This window comes from Mesocricetus auratus, unplaced genomic scaffold (assembly GCF_017639785.1).
Source record: "Mesocricetus auratus isolate SY011 unplaced genomic scaffold, BCM_Maur_2.0 Super-Scaffold_100676, whole genome shotgun sequence".
Classification (NCBI taxonomy): Eukaryota; Metazoa; Chordata; class Mammalia; order Rodentia; family Cricetidae; genus Mesocricetus; species Mesocricetus auratus.
The window spans coordinates 32,313,328-32,339,862 of NW_024429266.1; the positions used below are offsets into that span (position 1 = coordinate 32,313,328).

The following is a 26,535-nucleotide window of genomic DNA, read 5'->3' on the forward strand; positions in this document are numbered from 1 at the left end:
CAAGTTAGTCAACTTGCTCAAGATAACATTTCTGGCTAGTGGAAAAAAGAGTAAATAAGCAGGGAAGTGAGAGATTTATAGAAACAAATATCACTAGTAATGACAAGTTTTAAAACATGTTATCTTTTCTTAAATGTTATTGTTCTCATTACATTGTTCCAGCTTATCTTTTTAAAAAATTAGGAAAAATATGAAGGAATTTTCACATGTTAAATTATAGGTATTTAGTTTTTAAGTAAGCAATCAAGAGAGAAAAAAGGTAGGATGAGCATATGACTTATTCTGCAATTCATGGTCCTCTCAAATTGAAAACAGCTACTACTAGTAATGTGACAGTACAAGGTAAAATAGGACTACAAAATACTTCAAATGATTTGTTGCTATGACCAGAGTATCTACCTTAAAAAAGGAAGGAAGGAAGGAAGGAAGGAAGGAAGGAAGGAAGGAAGGAAGGAAGGAAGGAAGGAAAGAAGGAAGGAAGGAAGACTACATCTCATGTACTTCATGATAAGTGATTGGCATGTTCATTCCCCTTAGGTGAATGCTTTATGCAAGAATTTAATAAAGTCAGAGGAATTAATAGGCTTCTTAAAAACTTCCTGATACTCTACGGTACAGTTGTTTATTAATCACTATTCTGCTACACTCTAAGGAAAATATACATAAACATTTAGCAGTCAACAAAAGTCCACATGCCCATCTCTATTATTAAAGATGGATGACAGAATAACACAATTAGGTATATCAATGAGTAGTTATGATATACTGCTCACAAAACCTAACAGTAAAAAAGAAAATTTAAGATTACAAAGGTAATTACAATTCATTTTCAAATGTACTTCTAGGCACAAGAATAAAAACTGAAAGAAGATGAATTTACTTTTATTTCTTACCTGCACAGCCAAAAGCCAAATGGTATCTGGAGGAGGGGCTGAATTTCACACAGCACACATTAGCCTTCGCTTCGATGCTTGCCACGGAATTGTCTAAATTGGTAGACCACAGCTTCACTAAGGTAATGAGAATGAAAATAAAAAGAAACAATATACTGAGCAAATGTTTCTGTAACTTGACAAGTGTTATAAGCTCTGTTTTAACATGAAACATTTTATTTAAAAAATTTAAGCTGAATAATCATGCAACAGAACAATTCTTAAATCTGAGAGCTTACTTTGAATGTTAAAAATCAATAGATATGAACAGTGATTTCACAAATATAGGTAACAAAACAAGCATTCTGGAGCTAGATGGTGGGTCCATTATATGTGAATTAATTTCAATATTCTATAGTGAAAGTAAGAACACACATTTTGATAAAATTGCACATTTCCATATGAATGAGATATGTTAAGATAAAATCATCTCCTAAAACACTTGAGAACCCCCAATATAAATAGATCTGGGCTGCTGTCAATTTCTGTCAAAGAAGCAACTTCTTTACATTGGAAAGTAGTCAAGGGAGAGGTACATAACTGGTCAGACACTGAGAATAAGAGACTCAGGACTCAGCAGTAAGTGGGACATTTATATTACCCTCACTCCCAACGTAAACACTACAACCAAGGCTTAGGGAACACCCTGGAAGAGGAAAGAACATAAGTCCCAAAAGATGGGGAGGAGTGCTGTGAAATGTTGACACACAAAACAAAAACACATAAACTTTGAAACTAACATCAAATGTCAATAGATGAAATTTTAGGATGAGCTACCACAGTATTTGTAAGAAAGTATATGAAGAAAACAAAGATTAGAAGAGAAGGTCTCAAGTCAGAGACATGAACTAAAATATGATGAAAATAATTACAAAGGAATATAAAAATAGTAACAAACAAACCTCAAAGAAGTCTGAACAGCTTCCCTATGAACACCAATGAAGTGTTTTGAAGAAATAAAATAAAATGTAAACAGACTGTCAATGGACCTCAAACAGTCAAAATGATCTTGAAAAGGATCAAAGATGGAAGATTCATATTTTTTGATTTCAAAATACCACTATGATCACTAAAACAATGTAGTACAGAAATAAAAATATACATAAAAACCAATGGCATACTATAAAAAGACAAAGGCTAAGCGCATGAATGTATAGTGTACTTGTTTTCATTAAGTTTTCCAAGACAGTACAAGGAGGAAAGAATAATCTTTTCAGTAAGAGACATTAGAAATTCAGGATATTTGTGTGTAAAAACAAAGCTGTACTTTTAAACCGTGTGCAAATTAAAATGGATCAAAGACATAATTTTTAAATAGACTAGAAAACTCATGGAAGAAAATAAAGGAAGAAAGTGTCACAGCAATTAATTTGGTAGTGATTTCTCTAATATGCTAAAGGCATATACAAGTAAAGAAAAAATTAAACAAACTAGACTTTGTAACAATAACAAAAACAATGTACCAAATTCTTTTTTTTTTTTTTTCCTAAAACAGGATTTCTTTATATTGTTTTGGAGGCTATCCTAGAACTTGCTCTGTAGACCAGGACTGCCTCCCGAGTGCTGGGGCTACAGGCTACAGGCTTGTGCCACCAATGCCCAGCTCAATGTACCAAATTCTATCAACACTGTAAAAAGGCAACCCAAAGGTGGAGTACAAACCGCACACCTGGTTACCCAGAACATAAAGATAACTCCCATTTCAAGAAAAAACAGAAAGAAAAATGACAATTTTGACTGGGGGGGGTGTGATTTTAGACATATACTTCAACAAATAGCTCAACAGGTAACACACACATATAAAAAAGATGTTTAACATTACTGAACAGTAGAGAAACTAAAACTATAGAAAATTAGTCCCTTATACCCACTTACAGATCTCAATTATCTATACCTTTTAAAACAAAACAAAAACCAAAGGCAAAAAGGCACGAAGGCAGGCAGGTAAGCAAAGAAGGGAGTGAGTGATTGAAAGAAGGGAAAAACAAAGAGTGTGGGAAATAAAAGAATATGGAGAGGGATGTAGTCAGTTGGGCAGGTAGACAGGCAAATCAAGACTAAAAGGCTAAGGAAATACAAGTGTTGACAAGGATGTGGAGAAATCGTAACACTTAACCATTATATATTGAATCTTAAATGGTAAAGATAACATGGTGAGTGTTCACAAAAAAAAGTAACCACAGATTACCATATGATAGAGCAATTTCACTTCTGAGGACAACTAGAAGAAATTAAATGAATATATGTTTGTCATATACTAATATAGACAGTAACATTGTCCACAAGGGGGTCTTTATATATAAAAAGACAGAAGAAAAAGCATAATATATGAAATAAAGATTTCAATGCTAGGGTTACTATTATTTAGCCAATAATCTGGAAGCTACAAAGAAAGAAATGAAAAAAAAGGAAAGAAAATTAAGGCTATAATTCATTTTTTAAAGATTTATATTATTTTCACTTATACGACTGTGTTTGTATGTATACATCATGTGTGTGCAGATGCCTGTGGAGGCTTGAAGAGGAAATCAGGCCTTCTGGAGTTGGGAATAAAGTGTAGACAGACTTGTGTGGACACCATAAGAGGTTACCAATTTTCCAACTGAGAAGTATCACAGACATACAGAGATTTGTTCAATTATAACATAAAAACTATTTAGGATGAAAACTGAATGTCAGAATATATTCCTTTGCTTATTTTGTTACACAAACATTAAAATAATGTAGCGTAAAAAGTGTAATTCAGAAACTGGAATACATTTATTTTCTAACCTTATGTTTCACAAATAATTCTGTTAAAAGAATACATACTATCATCTTTCAATATAGCCACTATCGAATCAGTTAACAATTTTCATGTTTTGGGACATGGACCCCTTTAAATTTGTGTACAAAGCTAAGTTTACTGGCATTTATTATCAGAGGTCACAAAAACACATCCAAAAAGCCTTGGTATACTTGATTTAAAAGTAAGCTAAACTGTTCACATCTCTATAGCAGAAAGGAAAAAATAATAAAGACAGACAAAGAAAAGCAGAAAAGGCCAATCAAGCTAGCAAAAGAGATATATACAAACTTGCTTGGAAATATTACAACACCACATGACTTCAGAATATATTGAACATTTAATATAAATTTGAATGTAGAAATTTCTAAATGCTTCAAGGAATGAAGTTTACTAGATGATATATGTAAAAAACTTAGTTAAAAGATGAGAGTAGGGGTTGGACACATGACTCAGTGGTTAACAGCACTTGCTATGTAATCATGAAAAGTAAAGTTTTGATCCAAGCACCTACAAATACATAAAGAAAATAAGTATATTTAGGAAGTTGCCAGCAATTCACATGTATTTGTGTGGCACAAAACCAAAAACATTATTATGAAGATATACAGCAATCATTTTTCCTTCACTCAGAAGGAAAAACTGATTTCTCACTCAAATTATTTTCAATTCACAAAGAACTGGGCATGAGTTTCAATAAATAATTTGCATAGCTGTGCACAAAAGGAGTTTTGGGGAGTGGGGACTTATGAGGGGAAATAGGAATAGTACCTTTTGCATCATCAGAACCTGAAGCCAAAAGTTTAGGATCCATCAAATTAAAGTCAACACTCCAGCACCTCTTTTCATGTTCCTTGATATAGAAGAGAAAAAAAATAATTTATTGATATGGGGTAGTGGCACAGACTGAAATCAAATGAAAAGCAAAGACATTGGTGGAAAGCCTCACACTTACTAAAATTAATGCTTCAGTAAATGTATTTGATACTTTCTAAAAATAAAGTAGGAGGTATCTCTTATTTGGTATTACCACAGTTATTATGTAATTAGGAAAATACTAAATAATGATTGAAGTTTTTAAATTATAAAGCACATGAATATTTTTGTTATAAAAACAAAAAAATTGTTTTAACATACAGTCAGTTTCCATATTTACCTGATAGACCTTTGACCTTTGTCCTGTGAATCCATCCCATAGTATAACAGTGCCTTCATAATCACTGCTGGCTAGCAGATTCTTATGGTAACTACTCCAACTGATACAGCTGAACGAAAGAAAAAGCTAAAATTTTAAGATGTAAATAAGTAACAATGGAGCATAATGAATTCTTGTGTGTTCAGGAAGATGAATACTCTTTGAAATGGTTTGCATCACTTCACTATCATTCAGAAAGAGATGTTAGTAATACTACATTTTTTAATTGACAGTAAACTATCCAATGCTGAAATTTCCCACTTTTTACTCTAATCATAAAGTGTATGATAGATATGAGCCAAGAGCTGTTACTGATCATCTTTGCTACATGTGACAAGCACAGCAATAAATGACAATGATAAATGCCCAAGTGGCTCTGAGAATGCTACAGCAGAATGACAGGTAAGACAGATTTTTTTTTTTTATTGGTTTTTCGAGACAGGGTTTCTCTGTGGCTTTGTAGGCTGTCCTGGAACTCGCTCTGTAGACCAGGCTGGCCTCGAACTCACAGAGATCCGCCTGCCTCTGCCTCCCGAGTGCTGTGATTAAAGGCGTGTGCCACCAACGCCCGGCTCGTAAGACAGATTTTTGAGCCAAACCATATTAAGCTAATAAATGAGTTTGAATTGAATTTCTGTATTTACATTCAAAAGGTCTTAAGCAATAAAACTTATGATTGAAATTCCAATTAAAATCACCCAATAGATTCAAAGTTTTAACATTAATCATTTTAGCTATTTTCTAAAAGTTTGCATCTAGAGTAGTAAGCTATTGTTGAGACATACACATGTTTAAACTGGACAATAAAATGTGTACATTAGTGAACAAGGTACTAAGAAAAGCAGGTAACATCTAAGAATGTATTTTGTTCTCTATTGTATTTATTGCAAATTTTAGGGGTTGGGAGGAGATCATTTGTATTTTAAAATATACTGTTGCCATTATAGATTCAGACAGAACTTTTCTCCAATTCCAGATCTGCCATTTAATAGCTGCAGTTCTGGTTAACTTAGTGTATTTCATAACTGGTAAAAACAAATTGGACAACTCTGTTATTTGTACTTATGTACTGATCCTTTCAGATCCTTAGGTTTTGGCCTTGAGCAATTTCAGCTATTTACTGTACTATGCCATGACAGAGGAGGTAGTAGCACACTTAAACTCTATGTTTTCCTCAAGGGAACAATGACTATGAATACTTCTCATGAGCCAAGTATTCTGCTGAGTTTATTACTGTGACGTTTTAAAGTACTTTTTTTTTTCCTTTTTCTTTTTCCAGACAGGGTTTCTCTGTATTGTTTTCGAGGCTGTCCTGGAACTCACTCTGTAGACCAGGCTGACCTCGAATTCACAGAGATCCGCCTGTCTCTGCCTCCTGAGTAATGGGACTAAAGGCATGCGCCACCAATGCCCAGCTTAAAGTACAATTTTATACAAGTGATATTACTATAATGGCCACATGTTATAAGTAAATATAAAGGGGTTAAAAGCACAGACTCTAAAATTAATATTCCCTTGATCTTCACTTCACTACATATTCGCTAGATCATTCCAGGAAAGCTATTTACCTTTGGTCTTAGCATCCTTCAGGTATAAATGGGGCAATAATGGTAACCATCTCAGACAACTGTTAAAGCACACAAGGCAATGCCTAGCACACGAGCATTTAATAAATTCATTTTTGCAATATATTCTTTACTTAGAAGACAGAGTATAATAGATTCTCAATTATGGGTGCCACTGATAAATGGGCAGGTTCACAAACTATTGTGGATAATTAGAAAACAAAAAGAACATAATACTAGTTTATTACTAACATCATTAAAATCACATATAAACACATATACATTGGATTCAACATCTTTAACCTAAAATGACCCAGAACCCAAAACATTTAGAGCACCAAATCTACTGCCTAAATATACACACACCCAGTTTCATACCAACGTATATGAAGACACACATCCAGGGTAAGTGAAGTCTGTGTTTAGATACACATCTTATCTCCAAGATGTCTCACAATGTACATGGATGAAAAACTAAATCAGAAACATTCTGGTCCCAACATTTCAGATAAAGGATACTTAAAAACAGTGTGTATGTACTCATCAATGTAAGAAAGGTACATGGATTTCTTTTTGAGTCTACACCATCAATCAGGTGCTCTTAAGAACTGCTAGGGAAATCTATTTCTTCTACGAGAGTAAGAAAGAGAAAGGAAAAAAAAGAAAAAAAAGAAAAAAGGAAAAAGCAAGAAAGGAAAAAGCTGGTTCCAGAATTTCTGACATTTCTAGGAAACATGTCAGTGAAACACTATGAATTACAATCTTTAATAAATTAAAATACTATTCTTTCAAAGAAAAGCAAAATAGTTGTGTGAAAAAACTTAAATTAGAAACAACTATAGTATTTAGAGAGATATGTACATATTATGGGGATTATTTGTGATGTTCAGATACTGTTCATAGGTAAAAGTAAATGATAATTCCCACAAAAAGAAAGCAAACATCAACTGGAAAGATATTATTTTGCTTTAAAAAAAAAAGCATCTCTATATATACAATCACAGAATGCACTGAATGAGTAAGCAGTCTCATGATAAAGGGAAAATATTTCATACTTATCACTAATATGAATAGCAGTTATATACATACTACTTTGTGGTAACAGAAAACATAAATACCTGATTTTGGAATTGCAGGTCATTTCATTCTCAGGGTAATGAATATCCACTGCATCTTGGATGACTGTACCATATTCATAGACTTTAATTTTCTTTGTAACCCCAGCAATTGCAAAATAGTCACAATCCCGGTCAAATTCAATACTAAACGGGAGGAGAAAACACATCTCATCTGTGAGACCATGTAGCCAACCTTGTGATGTTAAATGTAGCAACATTTCAGGATCTTAAGTTTTTTTCTTCTTCTTTTTAAATTCACCCAGTGAAGGAACTTGAACTCCGGGCATAAATGACAGTAGGCAAGGCATATATGCATAGTAGGCAAGCACAATACCACTGAGCTACATCCTCAGCCGGAATCTTCTATTTCTAAGAACTTTTATTTTCATAGGTAAGACAGTTTCTTGAAATATCTTCAAGTTTCACTAGGCCACATGTCCAGAATAAATCATCAGGACATCAAATTAGAAGACTTGGGGAACTATAAAGACATGTAACTGTCAAGATGACTTTCTGTTTCTAGACATCTGGTGTATTTTCCAGTTTACCATTAATAACCATATTACATCTTAGTATGGAAACCTTTAATGATTTGAAATACTACAAATGTCAAAAGAAAATTACCAGTTAGCTTTTTTTCTTAAATTATTATTATTACTCTTTCAGGATATGTGATATTTTAACAAATAAATCTATACAAGCAGAAAGGGACAGAATATTAATAAAAACAGTAACTAAATTATCATTACTTCTCCCCAAGTTCATTCTTTATTTTCAAAACAAATACTATCTCTCTGAGTTACAAAATGTCAATGCACATTCCTTATTGTACAATAGGAAAAACTCTTAATAATAATAATAATAAACCTCTCTGTTTCTTTTAGAGAATTTAGGGAATCTATTCCTCTCTTGTAACTTCTCCTAAATACAAATTCCAAAATAAACTACTTCAATGCAAAATACAAGATCTTATTCACTCCTATCATACAAGCTAGAAATCTAATTTGCCCTGATGCAGATAAAAATTTAAATGAACCACCAAATTCAATACTTCTCAATATGAATTAAGTGTCCTTCCTAGAGGTGTAGCTGTAATTCCAGAGATTACAGAAGAAGTCTCACTGATCTATTACTAATTCTCCTAACAACTATATGAGTAATATATTACTATTATCACCATTTTAGAATACTGAGAATAAGAGTAAAGTACTCTGCTCAAAGTAAGCTGGCTTTTAAGTGGTTTGAGACGATATTCAGTTATCAGGTAATCCAGCTTCAGAGTTGAGGCTACTAATTACTAGGCTAAATCCCAAATCAAACCTCTTATATACAAGTCAAACTATAAAGTAAAGGTTCAAGACACAAATTCTAATAAATTTGCTATGTGTTTTTTATACCTATATATCTCTTACCACCAATAAGTATCATAAATATACTAGGCACTCATTAAATGCATATAAATACAACTGCATGATATACGTGTATAAATACTTATGTAGGGGGTACTTAGGGGTGCTAGCTAGATAACATTTTAATGGATTACTTGTGCAATACTCATGTAGAATTAACTAAGTTACTAGTTAATAAATAATAGGAAGCTTACTGAGCTAATGATTAAGAAAGAACTATACATTAAAAATCTCTTCAAGACACATTGAAACACTTCTAATTATAGTTAAGTCATTCCTTAATTTCTAAATTTGACAAAAATTTTCAGTTAAGTGTCAGCAACTATAGCACAATTTAGTCAATAACTCTCCCAAAAATATACAACGAAACATTTATTGGTAGAATATTATTAACTGAACCTCTGCCTCAGCTATCATTTCCTGAATTATAAATTCTAACACCATACTTATATGGATGACAACTTTCAATCTACACACACACACATACTCTACTTAAGAAACGCTACTTGTGCTGCTTAGTTTTATGTCAACTTAACTCAAGCCTTAGCTATTTTGAAAAAGTATCAATTGATAAAATGACTCTATAATATTGGCCTGTAGGTAAGCCTGTAGTAACTTCCTTAGTGATTGAAGTAGGAGACCTTAACCCATTGTGGATAGTTCCACCCTGGGCTGTTGGTCCTGAGTGCACTAAGAATGCAGGCTGAGGAAATCACAGAGAGCAAGTCATCAAAGAGCATTCATTCTTGTACCCATCTTCCCCAGCTAAGGCCTATATATATTACACGTGACCTGGAGCCAACTACCTTTCCACTAGGCCTACCTACAGTTCCCAGGAATTTTGTTTCAGGAAGCTAACCCACAGGGCCTCCTACTCCCCTTCTTCTTCTGAAGCCCAAGTACTCCACTATAAAACTTCCCTGAACCAGGCACCCAGAGGAGGACAGTTATCTCCATCACATTGTAACTTAGTCCTCTCCTGAACACTGTAAATATGCAAGGAGGCAACTAGAATCAAACAAACTGAACTAACAAATGTGCAAGTCTTAAAAGAGAAACAAAATGAAAAAACCCAGACATATCAAAAAAAATTCAATAATATTGGCACCTACTGAAATTGTCATAGAATTGAAAGAATGAAGACATGAATATAGTTCAAGAGAACAAAAACAAAGAGAAATCAATCTAAGACATGAAAATAGACGGAGAAAGAATTGCTAGACAAACTCCAAAATGAGATAATACTGAGGACGAAAAACCTAATAAACCAAGTGAAAAATCTCACTAATAAAATGTTCATACAACACAGAAACCAGGGCTAGAAAACGAGGTAAAGGAACTGTATCAGTTTGTAAAGGTCAGTGATAAATTTTTAAAAAATGAATGATAGACAGTAATGAGATGACATGAAAAGACCTAACAATAATATAGTAAAGCATAGAGAATATTTTCAGTAAAATCAGAAAATTTCCCTAACTCAGAGAAAGAGATGCCCACCCAGGTTAAAGAGGCTTACAGGACTCCCAAATAGACACACCCGGGGTTGGAGGGGTGGGGGTGGACCACAACTCCCCATAACCCAACATAAACATTAAAAATATAAAATAAAAAAAATGTTCCAAGAAAGATCAAGACACTTACAAAGTCAAGTCATTAGACTAACATTTGAATATTCAACTGAAAAATTAAAAGGCAGTAGACCTGAAAAGATGTATTGTAAGTTCTGAAAGATAATTACTGTCAACCTAGAATATTATACTTAGCAAAACCACATATTAAAAACAAAATAAAGAACTTATGAGCAGTACTCCAACTCTATCAGGTGATTCTGGAAGGGAATACTTCAATCTGAAGAAAGGGACAAACCGAAGAGATCACAAAGAATAAGCAACTCCAGAAAAATTAATGAAAAAAAGAGGTCAGAAAAACCACAAAACAAAACACACATCTTTCAATAAATTTTAACACTAGCCAGAGTTACCTGGGAAGAGGGACTCTCAATCTATATAATGTCTTCTTCAGACTAGTGTGTAGGCAAGCCTGTGAAGCATCTTCTTGTGTGCGGTTGGGTGGGGAGCTCAGGCCATGGTAGAGAATGCCACCCATGGTTGGGTAGTCCTCGGTTGAACAAGAAAGCAGGCTGAGAAGGCCAGTAAGCAGCGTTCCTCTAGGGTCCTGCTGCAGTTCCTATTCTGCTTAAGTTCCTCCTGCCCTGACATCCATCTCTCAATGAAGGACTGTGATGACAATGTATATGCTTTGACTTATATGAAAATCCTTTCACCCCATATTGCTGTTGGTTGTGGCGTTTATCACAGCAACAGAAAGCAAACTAAAACAGCAAGTAAATGGAACTAAGAAACAAGTAGGTGTTAATTAACCTAGTATCTGACAAAACAGTCAGAAGAGATAAGGAAAGCCACTTCATACACAGTAAGAAAACAATCTAGAAATAATCATTGTGAATAAAGTTTGGACTCAAAAAGACAAATGTTACATGCTGTCTCTCTAATGTAGAGCTAGCTTTGAATCTTTATATGCATGTATTTAAATTGGAATACCCACAGAAGTGAAGAAACTAGTAAGGGATCATGGAGGATTCAAATGAAGGAGAATAGAATGCAGGTGGTATAATGCGGGGAAGATTAACGAAACAGAAAATGTTTAATGATATGGGATAGGAGGTCAGGGTAGAGGATGGAGTATGAGAGAGAGAATCGTGGTGGTTTAAAAAGGGAATGCAACCCCTCAGGAGGATTGGGTATTTAAACAGTTGGTCTCCAGTTAGTGGTGCTAGGAGTACATCACTTGGGACAGATTTCGAATTTTCATAACCTTTCTCTACTTCCAGTTTGCTCTCTGTGTCTCCCCTAACCATGACAGATTCTTACCATTCTGGAAGTGTAAGCCAAAAAGAAGTCTTCTTTTTGTAAGTTGTCATGGTCATAGTACTTTACTATAGCAAAAGAAAAGTAACTGAAATATAATGACTAACATTGAAAACAGTTGACAAAACCATGTGGAAACCTACCTGCACACACATATATAAAAATTTAATTGAAATTTCCTTGTAAGAAGAGGTAGGAAAAATGCTGTTTCCAGACACCATAGATTCAAATAAGCCCAGTGTCCTGTATGGATTACCTCTTTTCAAGCTTTTGGTCACATGGGTCCTACAGAACAACCCTTACCCCAAAACATTACAAACTATTTCAAATGCTCTTGGTTACCTTCCAGAACTTGTAAACTTCCACTAGTAAATACTAAAGATACTACATACTGGAGTAAATGGACATGGAGAAAGCAAACCAGATATTGATGCTTCACCCCTATGGCTAGCTATCATAGTAGTGCAAGAAGAACAAGAAATCAACAATCTTACTCAGCTGTGAACTTGGCCAGCTTCAATGATGATTGGCCTGACAAGAATATCCTAACTGGAGCAATAGAGGTCAATGACTTTCTCAGTAGAGTTAAAGCTCCAAACCTGTGATGGGCTAGGTCACAGACCTGAGGGGAAAATCCAATACTAAGTCCTTATCTTTCTATCCATAGAGTAGCATACCTCTCAATGCTCATCAAAGTTTGTTTAGTCACTCCTCTGCTTCCCCAAATAAATGTTAATACAAAATTCACAACTTGTCAACCTGAAGAACATAAGAGACTGGAGTGTTCAATCTATATCAGAATTCCTCCTCTACAGGGCTCAGGGATCAGCATGGATGAGGGTCAGAAACACTGTAAGAGCCAGGGGATATCTACAGCAAAACAGTATTTGCCAGACCCAACAGTGCATTGCACACACATATAGCAGTGGTAACTAAATGCATAACATCTACACAAGATCAAGACAACTCCTGAGGAGAATTTTTTTTCCTTCAGGGATCTATCATTTGAGAGACTACCTATGCTTCAGTGGATAGCTCTGCAAACATGTACATGCACATATATGCAGCACTAAGTGGACTCGGTTTGCTTTGAAAAGTAAAACAACAACAACAAAAACACATAAGGTTTGGAAGGGAAAGTGGTGAGAAGGAACAGGGGAGGGATTTCAGGAGGATGGGATGGGATGGAAGGTGAATCTGATTAAAAACAAATTATATGTGTGAATGAAATTGTCATTAATAAAAAAACTCAATTTCAACAGATTTGTTATTTATTTTCAAACATACTTCTTTCCTTTGAAAAATAGTATTACTGGAGATGTATTTAAAACATGGAATTAAATTGCATTTTCTTTCATATTTTGCAATTTTCAATTGTTTAAAAATGTGATTTATTTCAAGTTGAAAACTATAATTACACTATAAGAAACTGACATATCCTTTGTCAAAAGAGCCGTTAGTCAAGTGATTAAGTAGCAAGGCAATAGAGCATAAAGCACAGTTGATTAATGCATCTTTCCAATACAATGTGGCATAAGCAATGCAAAGTTGTATGTGTCCAAACAGTTAATTCTGTCACTGAGTCTCACAGTCTGTTATATCTTTATGCAATTATAAGACAAGTATTAACAAACAAGATAGATTAATATCCCCAAACACTCAAACCCAATTTATCAGAAGAAAACACAGTAAGAGGTGTGGTAAAAGGTAAAAATCTCATTTACCAGAATAATGTGCCTCAAGAGTCACAAGGAGCTATAATTTCAAACAAATAGATCACAGACTTAGAAAGTGATTATTATAATGAAAAAGACATTGCTAGATCTTTAGAGGACAAGCACAGGCAAGAATCAATTAAAACTGGTGTTGCTCAATGGACTTTCTCCTAAAGCCGTAAGTGAAAGTTCCTATAATACTTATTACACTGAGTGTTAAGCATTAAACACTATAGTTAAACTCCAAATGTCTACTATGTAGATATTAAGTAATTTGGTATAGGTTATATCAAGTAATTAAAATTCTAGAGGCCCAATTTCAGTCTACACTTTCAGTCATCATTCAAAACTACCATTTTAATGAAAATAAATGGGCTATTTTTCAAAAAACATGTCCTTAGGCAAAAACATACTACAAAATAACAACCTATGCTAGTTTACATATAATAATAAAAAATTAAACTTAGAAAATAAATTAGAGGAGGGAAAAGAATGAGATAGCCTTACAGGATTTTCAATTAATAGGAAAGATTACACAATATAAGTGAATGACAAACAGACACAGTGATTCAAAAGTCAATGAAAACTCAGGCTCACCAGAAAAGCAGAATGATTCATGAATATTCTCAGCTATCAAGTATCTAAATGGCTGTTTTCTGCTAGCTGAGAGAAAATCTAGACACAACGTTATAGAAAACTACAGAAATAAGTACTGGATGTGCACTAATGCTAACTCAGGCTACTATAATAGCTCCTTATCAAATGTAATCCTATTTTTACCTTTTCTAATCATATATATATACATATATATAAAGAAATATAATCCTATATGTAAATATATATTTTAATTATGGTATGCATGTGTATGTGTGTGGTGTCTGTGTGTGTGTGCATGTGTATGTTATGTGTGCTGTATGTGTACCACGAGCATTCAGTTGCCAAACAAAGCATTTGCTCTCTGAAACTAGTTACAGGTGGCTATGAGCCACCAGATATAGGTGACAGAAACTGAACCCGGGACCTCTGTTCAAGCAGCAAGTGCTCTTAACAGCTGAACCATGTCTTCAGTTCCTCTATACATTAAAAAAAAAAAAGAAGAATACATTTCTCAAACCAGATTGACATACTCGCTTACTATAATTTTAATACAATAAGACCATTACAATGAAGCTTGAATGTTCTCTTAAAATTTATTTTTTTAAATGATTTTTTTAAAAATACCCCTCAATGTATACAAGAAAGGGGGAAAAAAAAACAAGTTTCCATTAAAGTCTTGCCAAATATGTAATCAACTGCCCTACCCACAAGCAGTGGGTTAGGTTCAATTTGTATGAATACTATCTGAGGTTTCCTAAACATAAATATGTAAGAATGTGTACTCTTTAATATCAAGTACATGAGATGAGATAATGCCAATTTACACCATGGTATCTAGTAGTATTTCTTGGCAATCATTCTGCATGTATATATTTTACAGCCACCTTATTTCATTGTGGTGGTTGTACAAACTTCCACTTTAAGAAGGTATTTCATATCACTAAAAACCATTTAAGTTTGATTCTTTTGTCATAGTTTGAGACGGGGTCTCATGTAGCACTGTCTGGTCTATTAAGTGAAGATGATCTTGAACTCTTGATTTTTCTGCTGTACCTTAATTTTGTTGAACTTTGTCAGAGACTAAAAACTAACCTGATTCTGTGTCTCAAACAGTTAAATGTTTATTATTTATTTTCTCTTACAGCTTTTTACGAATAAAAATACTTACAACTAAAGCCCCATTCTATCAGTTATTTTTCTATTGCTGTGATGAAAAGCCATGAACAAGGTAACTTAGGAAAGCACACATTCACCTTACAGTTCCAGATGTCTAAGAGTCTTCTCCACAGCTTGCTGCTGTAGCTAGATGAGGAGAACTTATATTTTGAACCTCAAGATGAAGAAGGAGAGAATGAGCTGGGGATGACATAACGTTTTGAAACGTCAAAGCCTGCCTCCAGTGACAACTTTCCCCTAGCAAGGCCACACCCCCTCAGCCCTCTCAAACAGTGCCACCAACGGGGGCCAAGCATTCAACTACCTAAGACTTTGGAGGATATCTCATTGAAATCACCACACTCACTATGGACTATACCTTCATGATGTGTGTGGGGTGAGGTTGTAACATAAGTGATTGAAGTATAATGCTTTTCAGATTGAAATAAACTTTTATTTCCAGTTTTTAAAGTTATAAATTTTAAAAAGCCCCAGCCAGAGATTTGTTTGGATATACTATGAAAATATTTTCCTTTAGGTTTCACCTATTTATGATTATCAATCATAGTTTTCTTTTATACCTGTCATTTTATGATATATACTGTTTAAATTACATTTTAAACATATAATATCTTTGGCCACCTCATTTCTTTCATTGTTCTCATAAATGAGCATTACATTTCTTTCTTGTAACCAAAAACATTCTTTTTTTTTTTTTTTGGTTTTTACAAGACAGGGTTTCTCTGTATTGTTTTGGAGGCTGTCAGTCCAGCCTGGCCTCGAACTCACAGAGATCCGCCTGCCTCTGCTTCCCAAGTGCTGGGATTAAAGGCATGCGCCACCACCACCCAGCACCAAAAATATTCTTAATGACTTACTATAGTCTTTAATCTGAGCACGGTATACTTATTTTTATCTACACACTTTCCTCTTTGACCTCTATTGATCACAACTATTGTACTTTATAGTACTTTAATACTTCCATACATTATTTATAGTTCTTTCTATCCTGTGCCAGTGAAAAGATATAAACAAAGATCTGCGCATAGAACAAACTTGACACTTGCAGACAAACTACTCTAGCATTTCCAATATGGAACATTTTGACCTTATTCACTGTAAGTAAATGTAAAGATCTAATTAATCCAGTGGTTTTTTTTCTTTCTTTTTTTTTAAGCCTAACACACGTGTACTTGTTATGAAACTCAGAAAAGATTCCAAATACATACTTGCTGGGTAAATGACCTATTTTTTTTTAATATTTAAGAACTTCAAGTATACTTGATTCCCCCTTTAAAATGTGACAAATAACAAGCCTCATACATAAGAACTTTGAGCTAATGTCCATCCTTCCATCCTTTCAGGAACATGGCATCGCTTCTTATCAGACCCCATATGTGATTTTTAGTAACATCTGTAAAGGGAGGCTTTTTCCTTGAGAGAAGCCTTCCCGCCAGCCTGGTTCTAGAGCTGCATCAGTCCCAAATAAACACACAGGAGGCTATATTAATTATGAAGCTGTTGGCCTTTGCTTGTTTCTTACTGGCTGGCTCTGACTTAAGTAATTACCCCATAATTGTTAATCTAAGTATGTCTCTTACCGGAGAAGTTTCCGGGCTTACTACCCCATGGCGTTACATCTCCACTCTCTTTTGTTTCTCCTTCCCAGAGTCCTCCTGGACTCCTAGTCCCACCTATCTAAATTCCTATTGGCTCAACAGTGCTTTATTGGCATAAGACTTCCCCAACAAACATCAATTATTGGAATTCAAATGCTTACAAACCTAAGAATATGACAGACATAGCAAAAGCATAAGCTATGGCAGGATTTATTTTGCTAGCTGCTTCTCCAAAGAATAACAAACAGCTCAGGCTACTATAGGCTGTGGAGCTTTGAATCCTAATTTACCAAAACAGCCACTGCCTTTGTGCTTAAGAGGACTTTACATGTAGTCATGAACTTTTGTCGTTTTGACCATTCTAAGAAACAGCTCAGTTTGCTTTATTCTTTAAGCAAACTACTTTTCACAGAGGCCTTCACCAGATTTTTACAATTTTGAAAAGCATTCACTAAATGTTCACTTGTTTCATCTCTTTAAAGTGCATTTCCCACAACATTCATTCATAGATTCTACCTTGTCTTTCTTTTTCTTTTCTTTTCTTTTTTTTTAAGATAGGGTTTACCCTCTGTATTGCTTTGGATTCTGTCCTGGAACACACAGACATTCACAGAGATCCACCTGCCTCTGCCTCCCGAGTGCTGGGATTAAAGGCATGCATTACCAACACCGGACCAGATTCTACCTTTTTTTATCATAAACCTGAGAAAAATATTTTTTTTCATGTGATGATGAGTCATGTGATTATAATATATCTAAATCACATCACTATAATTGCTATTAAGTATGTTTGGGGTGCATAATATGAATTCATTTTATTTCAGCAGCATTGGTGTAGTAAGACTTCCCTTATGCAGACCTAGGCAAATAGCTCAGTTAGCACAGTGCCTTCCTAGGCATGCAGGAATTCCTGCCAGGAATGAATAAAAATGGGTAGTAGTACATGCCTGTAATTCTAGCATTCAAAATGGAGGCTTCAGGGTCTGAAGTAAAAAGGTCATCCTTGGCCACACAGCAAGTTTGAGAACCTACCTTATCTCAAAACAATAAAAAGCTCCATGATGAACATTTATGGAAACTGAAATTGAAATTTCATATAAATCTCACACCACAAAATAGTACTCATCTTATTTTCAACATTTTCAAGTGTAAAAACTATTTTTGCTTGTGCACTACCTAAGATCAGGCAATGGGTTGGAACTGTCTAGCAGGTATTTGCTGACCAATACTCTGGCTTTATGAATATACTTACTACACTGGAGAGGTACTACATTGAAACTACATTTTAAAGTCCCCATATATTTTCATCTGATTATTTTATCAGTTGGTTCTTTTTGCCTTTAGTTTCACAAATCCACAAAATCTTTTTTTTTTAAAACAATTACTTTCTACAACATTTACTCTGACATTCCCTCTGGCTATCAGCAAATAGCTGGAACAAATACATGACCTGACAGACTATAATGAAACACTACTATGAATGTCAAGTGCTTAGTGTGGTAAAATGTCTTTCTCCTTGTGGCAATTAAAACTCAAGCTGCACCCTGAAACCCTTAAAGATCAATGCAGTGATAATCAACTCTGATTCAGCAAAGCTTATATGAAGTCATAAATTATATTCATTTAAATCAGTGGTTCTCAAGACCCCTTTGAGGGTTGAACGACCCTTTGAGAGGAATTGCCTGAGATCATTGGAAAAGATAGATATTTACATTAAGAGTCGTAACAGTAGCAAGCTTACATTTATGAAGTAGCAACAAAAATAATTTTGTGGTTGGGGGTGACCTCAACATGAGGATCTATATTAAAGAGTCACAGTATTAGGAAGGTGGAGAACGACTAGTTTAAATCAAGTGAGTGGTAAACTCACCTGTCCTAAACTACCTCTTCTATGCACAGTAAAATGTGTTGTGCTTTGACAGAAATCTTTCATAAAATGACAACAATTTTTGAAATTAAAAAGTTAATAAAATCTACCAAAGCAGAAAAAAGCCAAAATATATTTTGTGTCCCCCAAATATTATGATCTTTTATCCAACTGGAACTGCATGTGTAGTAAGATTGGGATTAAATAGAGAGCAACGATGAAGCAAAAATTTCAATTCTATACTTCAGAAACTGAAATAGAAAATATTTCTCAGTAGTGTCAAATATTAAATACAAATGTCATGCCATAATGCTTCACACAGTACAACTATGATATAAAGAGTCTTTCATACAACTGATGACTAAATCTAAAGCAAATAATTACCTCCTAGAAATATTTCTTCATGAATATAAAAAGTTGTGTCTCCCAAATATTAGTTAATAAGGCAGGTATAACAATATGCTGGGTAGGGGAGATAGCTATGACATTCTTGTGTATATGCATGAGACCCCAACACAAACACACACACACAGAGACAACACACATATGCACAAAGAGAAACAATAAACCCATTTCATATTCCCCATTAGGAGGAGATAATGCACTAAAGAAAAACATAAGAAAAACAAACTTGCCGGCTATATGCCGTTACACAATCAACGGGAGGAAATTTAAATGAAAATAGCTCTTATTCTAAAACTTAAATAGAAATGTAAAGGGAAGTTTTCAATAAAAAACATAAGACAGAGAGTGGGGCTAAAGCTCAGTGTTATAATAACTGACTACCATGCACTATGTTTTAGATTCTATTCATAGCACCAGAATAAAAAATGACTAAAACATTTAAAACTTCTATTACCTGACTTCATACTTCACTTTCTGAATTATAGTAACGAAGACAGAGCAATACTGGCCTATGAACAAAGTCGTGGGCCCCATAAAAATCTCTGGGTCAATAATAGACTATTTTGATTATAAAGACTACAAACATCAGTTGCCTTAAACTCTATGACACTTATCCAAGAATGGAATGTCTTTTGCAGATCATTGAGTATAGTAGACTAGGCTTATATAACAAAACAAACGAGTTAAGAAGATGACTACAGCTGATTGGTTAATTATATACAAGGATCTCAAACAAAAAGATTATTTTGAACAAAAGACACTTGAAACAAGCATCCATACTGAGAGGAAAATATGGACCTCAGCAAGTAAAACTTAACTTGAAACTATTTTAGGCCAACATATAAAAGGTAAAAACTAGCTGAGCAGGGGGGTATACATATACTAGTATATGTATTGGCATATACACGCACTTTTAGTACTCAAGAAGACAGCTTAGTCAGGAAGTTCAAGGCCAGCCTGGTTTACAAAGAAACCATCTCAAACTACCATCACCACCACAACCCTAAACAGACACTGAAAAAGATAAATTAATTGAAATCAGAAAAGAAAATACATAAATAAAAAGTTCATAACTCTAGGGCTGGGCGTTGGTGGCACACGCCTTTAATCCCAGCACTTGGGAGGCAGAGGTAGGCGGATCTTTGTGAGTTTGAAGCCAGCCTGGTCTACATACAGATCGAGCTCCAGGACAGGCTCCAAAGCAATACAGAGAAACACTGTCTCAACCCCCCCCCGCAAAAATTCATAACTCTAACAGGCACTGTTTACATAAGAATTCATCAAAATTACCTGTATTCTTTGAAAGACACTATTAAGACAATAAGAAAGTCTTGAATAATGCTAGTAATACACTGTTTGAAAAAGGGTAATTTCCTTTACAACTGAAGCTCACTGGCTATATAAAGACAGCTAAATCACCTAACTCAACTTTTTGTCCAATGTAAGAGCATGTTTTAGTTTTACTTGTCAAGTGGAAAAGGATACAAAAATAAAAAAAAAACCTCTTTACCTAAAATTTGTTTGTTATGAATATATGATACATAGGTAACATTCAATCAATGATGAGGCACCTAACATACAAAAGGCCACATGATAGATTATTACTTCTATGTAATTAGTAATGTAAGGACATGGAAACCTGAATTTCCTAAGGTTTTAATGCTATTATATAAGCCATATATTAGTATATCATGACAGTATTTCAAATTTTTTCAACCAATTAAATATGAAACCATTCTTAAGCAACAAACTACTCAAAATAAAGTGATGGTCTTAGGGCTTGGTGTGGTGGTGTCAAGTAAAGGACAATGGCACTCTGTAAACTCAAGGTCAACCTGGTCTAGAGACTGAGTTCTAGGCAACTGAGGGCTATACAGTGAGACTCAGCCTCAGAAAATAAAATAATGTGATATATATATATGGGACATAGCTACTGATTCCTGTGTTAGGCAAAATGTCAATACTTTGACCACTCAAACTTATTAATAAAAATTAAAACAATGCATTTTATGAAAACTAACTATACTTGGTGATTAAAGTTATTATAAATAACTATTTTCATATTTCTTTTACTTTAACAGGTATATATTCTAAAAGCTTTTGCCTCCATTTTACAATAGCATTTTCAGGACCTGTGTACTCCTCTAAGAAACAGCAAATGCTCAGAAATATGAGTTAAGTCAATTTAATTTAAAAAATTTTATTTTGGTGGTGCTAAAGATACAATTCAAGGCCTCATCACACAATGTGTCTTCTGATAGAATAAAAGTTTCTCCTAAGGACCCAGACCTAGAGATCAATAATCATCATAAACTCCCTGTGTTTATATATTAAAGAACTCTGTTATTCAATGTGGCCCATGATACCCTAAGCCATCACTCTGAAAATGGGTGTAGGAATGGGTTTTATAAACCCTGTAGCAGATTATCAATCACTGTTCTAAGGACTGTATTTGTTATGAAAAGACAGAATACTATTAACAGTTAATTAGCAATTTAGTATTTATGAGACAAAAGTGCTAGAATAATTCCAAGATCTCATTTCATCTCAATTAAATAAGAGTAACTGAATTTATTTCTGGTTAGGCTAGACAATTAGGAGAAAGCGCCTTACCAAAAACAAACACACACCCTCAATGACAGGAAAACGTTACTCATTCAAAGCGGTCCTCTTTCCCACATCAGATTAGGAGTTACACTCAAACCTTCTCCTATAGAGACCATATGCACAATGGAATATATGTAATTTTTTTTACTTAATTTCTCTTCTATGTTTTTATCTGGAGAAAGCAAAATTAAATTTTACCTTCTTCTAAACTTGTTATGTATAAACATGCTAGCCTTCAACAATAATTTCAACAACACTGCAAATTTTTTAAAGAAATTACTTTTTGATTTAGTGGGAATTTTTTCTTTTGCTGTTGTTGTTTTTAAGTCTCACTCTAGAAAAAACTTAAAAGCCACAGTAGGAAGCAGCCAAGTTATCAATAACCAAAAGAATTCTCCTTGAAACAGTCAGTGATGTTTCTGTAGTCAGACATTCACTCAGCAAATACTTGTCACTAAGTACCTACCATGGGTCAGAGCTAGGAATATAGCAGGAAATCAGATAGGTAAGAGCCCTTTTTTTTTTTTTTTTTTTTTTTTTTTTTTGGTTTTACGAGAGAGGGTTTCTCTATATTGTTTTGGAGGCTGTCGGTCCAGCCTGGCCTCGAACTCACAGAGATCTGCCTGCCTCTGCCTCCCGAGTGCTGGGATTAAAGGCGTGCACCACCACCGCCCGGCGGTAAGAGCCCTTTCTAATAAAGCTTTTGGCATAAAATATAGTTTTAATACACTGCTTTTGAACTTTGGCTCTAGGGAAGATTTTTGAAGGAAATGCTATCCTCTGCATTCCTATTCATCTCATTTCACCCAACCCTACAGAGCTAATGATTGCCTTAATAACAGAAATATACTCGATCAAAACAGAAAAAAACATTGGTAATAACTCCTTAAAATTTATCTCTTCAGAAAGATTTCCTGGAGATCTACTTAATAAAATTAAAACTCACAAAAATTCTATAAACAGACCATTAAAATTACCCTAACTGTGGAACAACACTGGCTGTCATCATAAATTGATGTTTACTAAAAGCGGTATTTGTAAACATCTACTTTAAAACAAAGTTTAATTCTAGTAGTTTCAGTGACCAGTAGAACACCACAGTATAAACCTACACTGTGTCCATTCTGAACAAGTCACATTTTTCCTAAATTCAGCTTCCTCCCTATAATATACCGAAGCTTACTCTAAGGGGGTGTGTTAAAAGTGCAAGTAAAATAGTTACAACTGTCTTAAAAATACTGTACTGTTTAATTATTTGCAGTAATTAAAACCAGTAAATGATTTAAAACCAGTAAATGATTAATTTACAAGTGACTGATTTTATATCAATTATTCATACAAATATAACCATTTACTTCTCAAGAGTTCAAAAGTGCTGAATACAACACATTTTAACTTGAGAAAACATAAGCCAAATGATAAAGCCAATTAAATAATATAAAGCAGTTAATAGTTTCACATATACTCTAGTCCTGGTTCTTAACTTGTATGTCACAATACTTTGGGTTTGGGGGTGGGTGGGTAAAATGACCCTTTCACAGAGGTGGCCTAAGACCATCAGAAAGCACAGATACATATATTAACAATTTATAACAGAGGCAAAATTATAGTTAAAAACAGCAGTGAAAATAATTTTATGAATGGGGTCACCACAACATAAGGAACAGTATTAAAGGAAGTTTAAAAACCTCTGTACTATAAGAATGTGAAATTCAAAACAGAAATCCAGGATGCAACTAGCACTACTACTATATGCTGAATTATTTTAAAAGATACAATTTCAAGCCAATCCTCTCTTGTGGTCATAGAAGACCGAATATAAAATATGATATAACTGCTACATTTAAAGAAAAAGTAGGAAGCATTTTTCCATCACTTGTTGTTATAAATTCAGGGCCATATAATAAACAAGATAATGAACTTGTATAAGCAACCAATTTCTAACTTAGTCAATTATGTAACAGCTGAGACAGTGTAAACAAATGCTGCCACCTTGTGGACTAGTGGAGCTGGTATCAAAACAAACAAGCAAAGGAGGACGAAGAGGATCTATCTGGTTTAGTGCTTTTCTTCTCAGTTAAGTATCAGTGCAAGAAGGTGATCAGTGTGACACAGATCCTACATAATTTTGGTAAGAATAACATTTTGTTCTAGCTAACACTGTTTTTGTGGTTTTTAACCCTCTTTCTGAAATTTATTAACTTTACTAACTAAAAGGAATCAAAGCTTTCAATAAATTTATTACCAAGATAAGTCACCAAAATTATAAAAGTTTCAAAGCACCTTCATTTTGGATTGCGTCATCCTTTCTTGCTTCCTATTATTTTTCATCTGTCCTGTTTGCATAACAAACCTCCAATTTTGGAAATTTTTCATTAAGAAATATTAATTCAATATAATTGAGAAAATAATAAAGGCTAACCATGCCAAATTAACAACCACATCTACTTATATTTGCAAAATTCTAATTTAAAATATGTAAATGTACCTGGCCTCACTTTGAATGTCAGTATGTCTAGCTGAAATTCTGTCTAATTTTAAGCTTCTTCTGTTTAGAATATAAAATGCTTTGATATGAATGTCTTGATATGGTAAAATTATATAACTACCTTTGTTAAATTTGGGAATTTATTAAATTGAACAAAACTAGGTTTTAAAAATGTTAAGGATATATTCCTCTTGAAATGGACTGTTAGTCTTATATCCCTCAATTAAAGAGATTCTGCTTTTGCAATGTGTTGTTTAAAAGAAATTTTTTCACTGAAAAGGAAAATACCATACAGGATAAATTAACAATGGTAAGGGACATTAACTGGAATCACAACAGGGCCCAAATATTTTAGCTTGTCATATCGAGTCAGTATTAGAAAATATTTTTTTAAGACAGACAAGGGGGGGTTGAAACAGAAAGAGAGAGAGAGAGAGAGAGAGAGAGAGAGAGAGGGAGGGAGGGAGGGAGGGAGGGAGGGAGAGAGAGAGGGAGAGAGAGCGTGCACATGTAATTCTAGTGGCTGGGCTGAAATCTCTATAGAAACAAGTTAGCCTCAAGCTCATACAGATCTGCCTGCCTCTGCCTCCAGAATGCTGGGATTTAAGACATGTGCCAGGTCAGCAGGTCCTCCTTTCATAGTTTTCAATTTTGCACTCGAACTACATTTCTGAAGCATTTAGCAGCCTATGTCATATATTTTTGTCCGTAGTTAAGAATTTATGTAATAATGTTAACCTGTTGCTATAGGATATATTGTTTTATAAACTACTTCATTATATCATAAAGACATAAAAGTAAGATTGTGAGGTCTCCTGAATATAATCATCTATATATATAGCCTCTTTGTGAGTATACATTTAGTTAGGTGATAGCAGGTAAACAATGAAATTTTGTTAGATGATTATGCAATTAAATGAAATTCAAATTCCACTGCAGCTTCAAATTCTACTCACCCAAGAAAAAAAAAATTCCCAAATAAATCAATGTATGTTTTTTTTTTTCTTGTTTACAAGCAGCCAGAAAGTTCTGGAAAACTTCTTGCAATTGTGTCTTTAATGGCTCAGAGTTTAAGATTAATCTTCATACATGTAAATAAAAGTTCCAGTCTTCCACATGAAAAGCATGCAAAGTTTTAGTAATATTCACAAGTTAAAATTTGACTAGCTTACGGGCGTTGGTGGCGCACGTCTTTAATCCCAGCACTCAGGAGGCAGAGGCAGGCGGATCTCTGTGAGTTCGAGGCCAGCCTGGTCTACAGAGTGAGTTCCAGGACAGCCTCCAAAACAATACAGAGAAACCCTGTCTCGAAAAACCAAAAAAAAAAAAAAAAAAAAAAAAACAAAAAAAAAAACTCATTAAAAAAAATTTGACTAGCTTAATGGTAGAATCAGCAACAAACAATAAGTCAACAGATGAAATTGTTCATCTGTTTAAAATGTCTTTAAAGTCTATTTATTCTAGTAAGTTTGAACATAGACAGCAATGTGTAGATGCCAAGGGATTACTGAAAATGAGCTAACTGTTATACAAACTGGTGGTTTTTGAATGCCCATTGTTTTAAGAAATGGAAAACTGTATACAGTAGTGAAAGGAGGACATAAGGAGTACCTTCAGTCATTACACCCAGAAAACAACATGAAGAGAAGTTGCCTTCTGTCAAATGGGTACTACTGAGCATTCTAAATTGCTAAATTCTAGTAAAGGGAAGGCAATCTAGCTCACAGATTCAGAGATGTTATAGCTGCTTCTCAAATTATTAAGTTTTCGTATATTTGAACAAAAGAACACAGTAAGAAGTGGGTCAAACACTTACCTAGAAACTATGCTGGAACCATTATAGAGATCACTAGCATATGACAATGTGGCCAACGGTCTTACAGAGTTGTATCGAGTAAACTTGGACAGACATTCCTGAAATTCATCTAACTGGCTTGCAGTTCTACTGTCATCTGTATCAAAAAAAACAAACAAACAAACAAAAACCAAAAACGATATTAAGTAAATGAAAAGAATAAAAGAAGTAAAGAACAACATCCTCATATTAAAGATTACCTTTAAAATAACAAATATTTCTGAAGATTCTAAAGACTACCTGAAAGTTCAAATTAACTAGGTGATCTTACAACTTTAATCAAAGTGGTCTAGGGAGTCACTAAAATGCCTTTCTAATGCCAGTGACAATGTAAA

At 34.1% G+C, this 26,535-nt stretch overlaps 1 protein-coding gene across 3 annotated transcripts in view; it reads right to left on the bottom strand.

The window, feature by feature from the left end:
• The window catches only part of Cop1 (COP1 E3 ubiquitin ligase), a 113,837-nt gene that overhangs the window by 31,677 nt on the left and 55,625 nt on the right, over positions 1-26,535 (bottom strand). For all 3 annotated transcript variants that reach the window (XM_040737265.1, XM_040737264.1, XM_040737266.1), the window contains 5 exons: positions 26,162-26,297; positions 7,596-7,739; positions 4,874-4,982; positions 4,489-4,570; positions 894-1,010 (listed from right to left, as the gene is read on the bottom strand). In XM_040737265.1, coding sequence (XP_040593199.1) covers positions 894-1,010; positions 4,489-4,570; positions 4,874-4,982; positions 7,596-7,739; positions 26,162-26,297 — 588 coding nt within the window. The remainder of the gene's footprint in view (positions 1-893; positions 1,011-4,488; positions 4,571-4,873; positions 4,983-7,595; positions 7,740-26,161; positions 26,298-26,535) is intronic.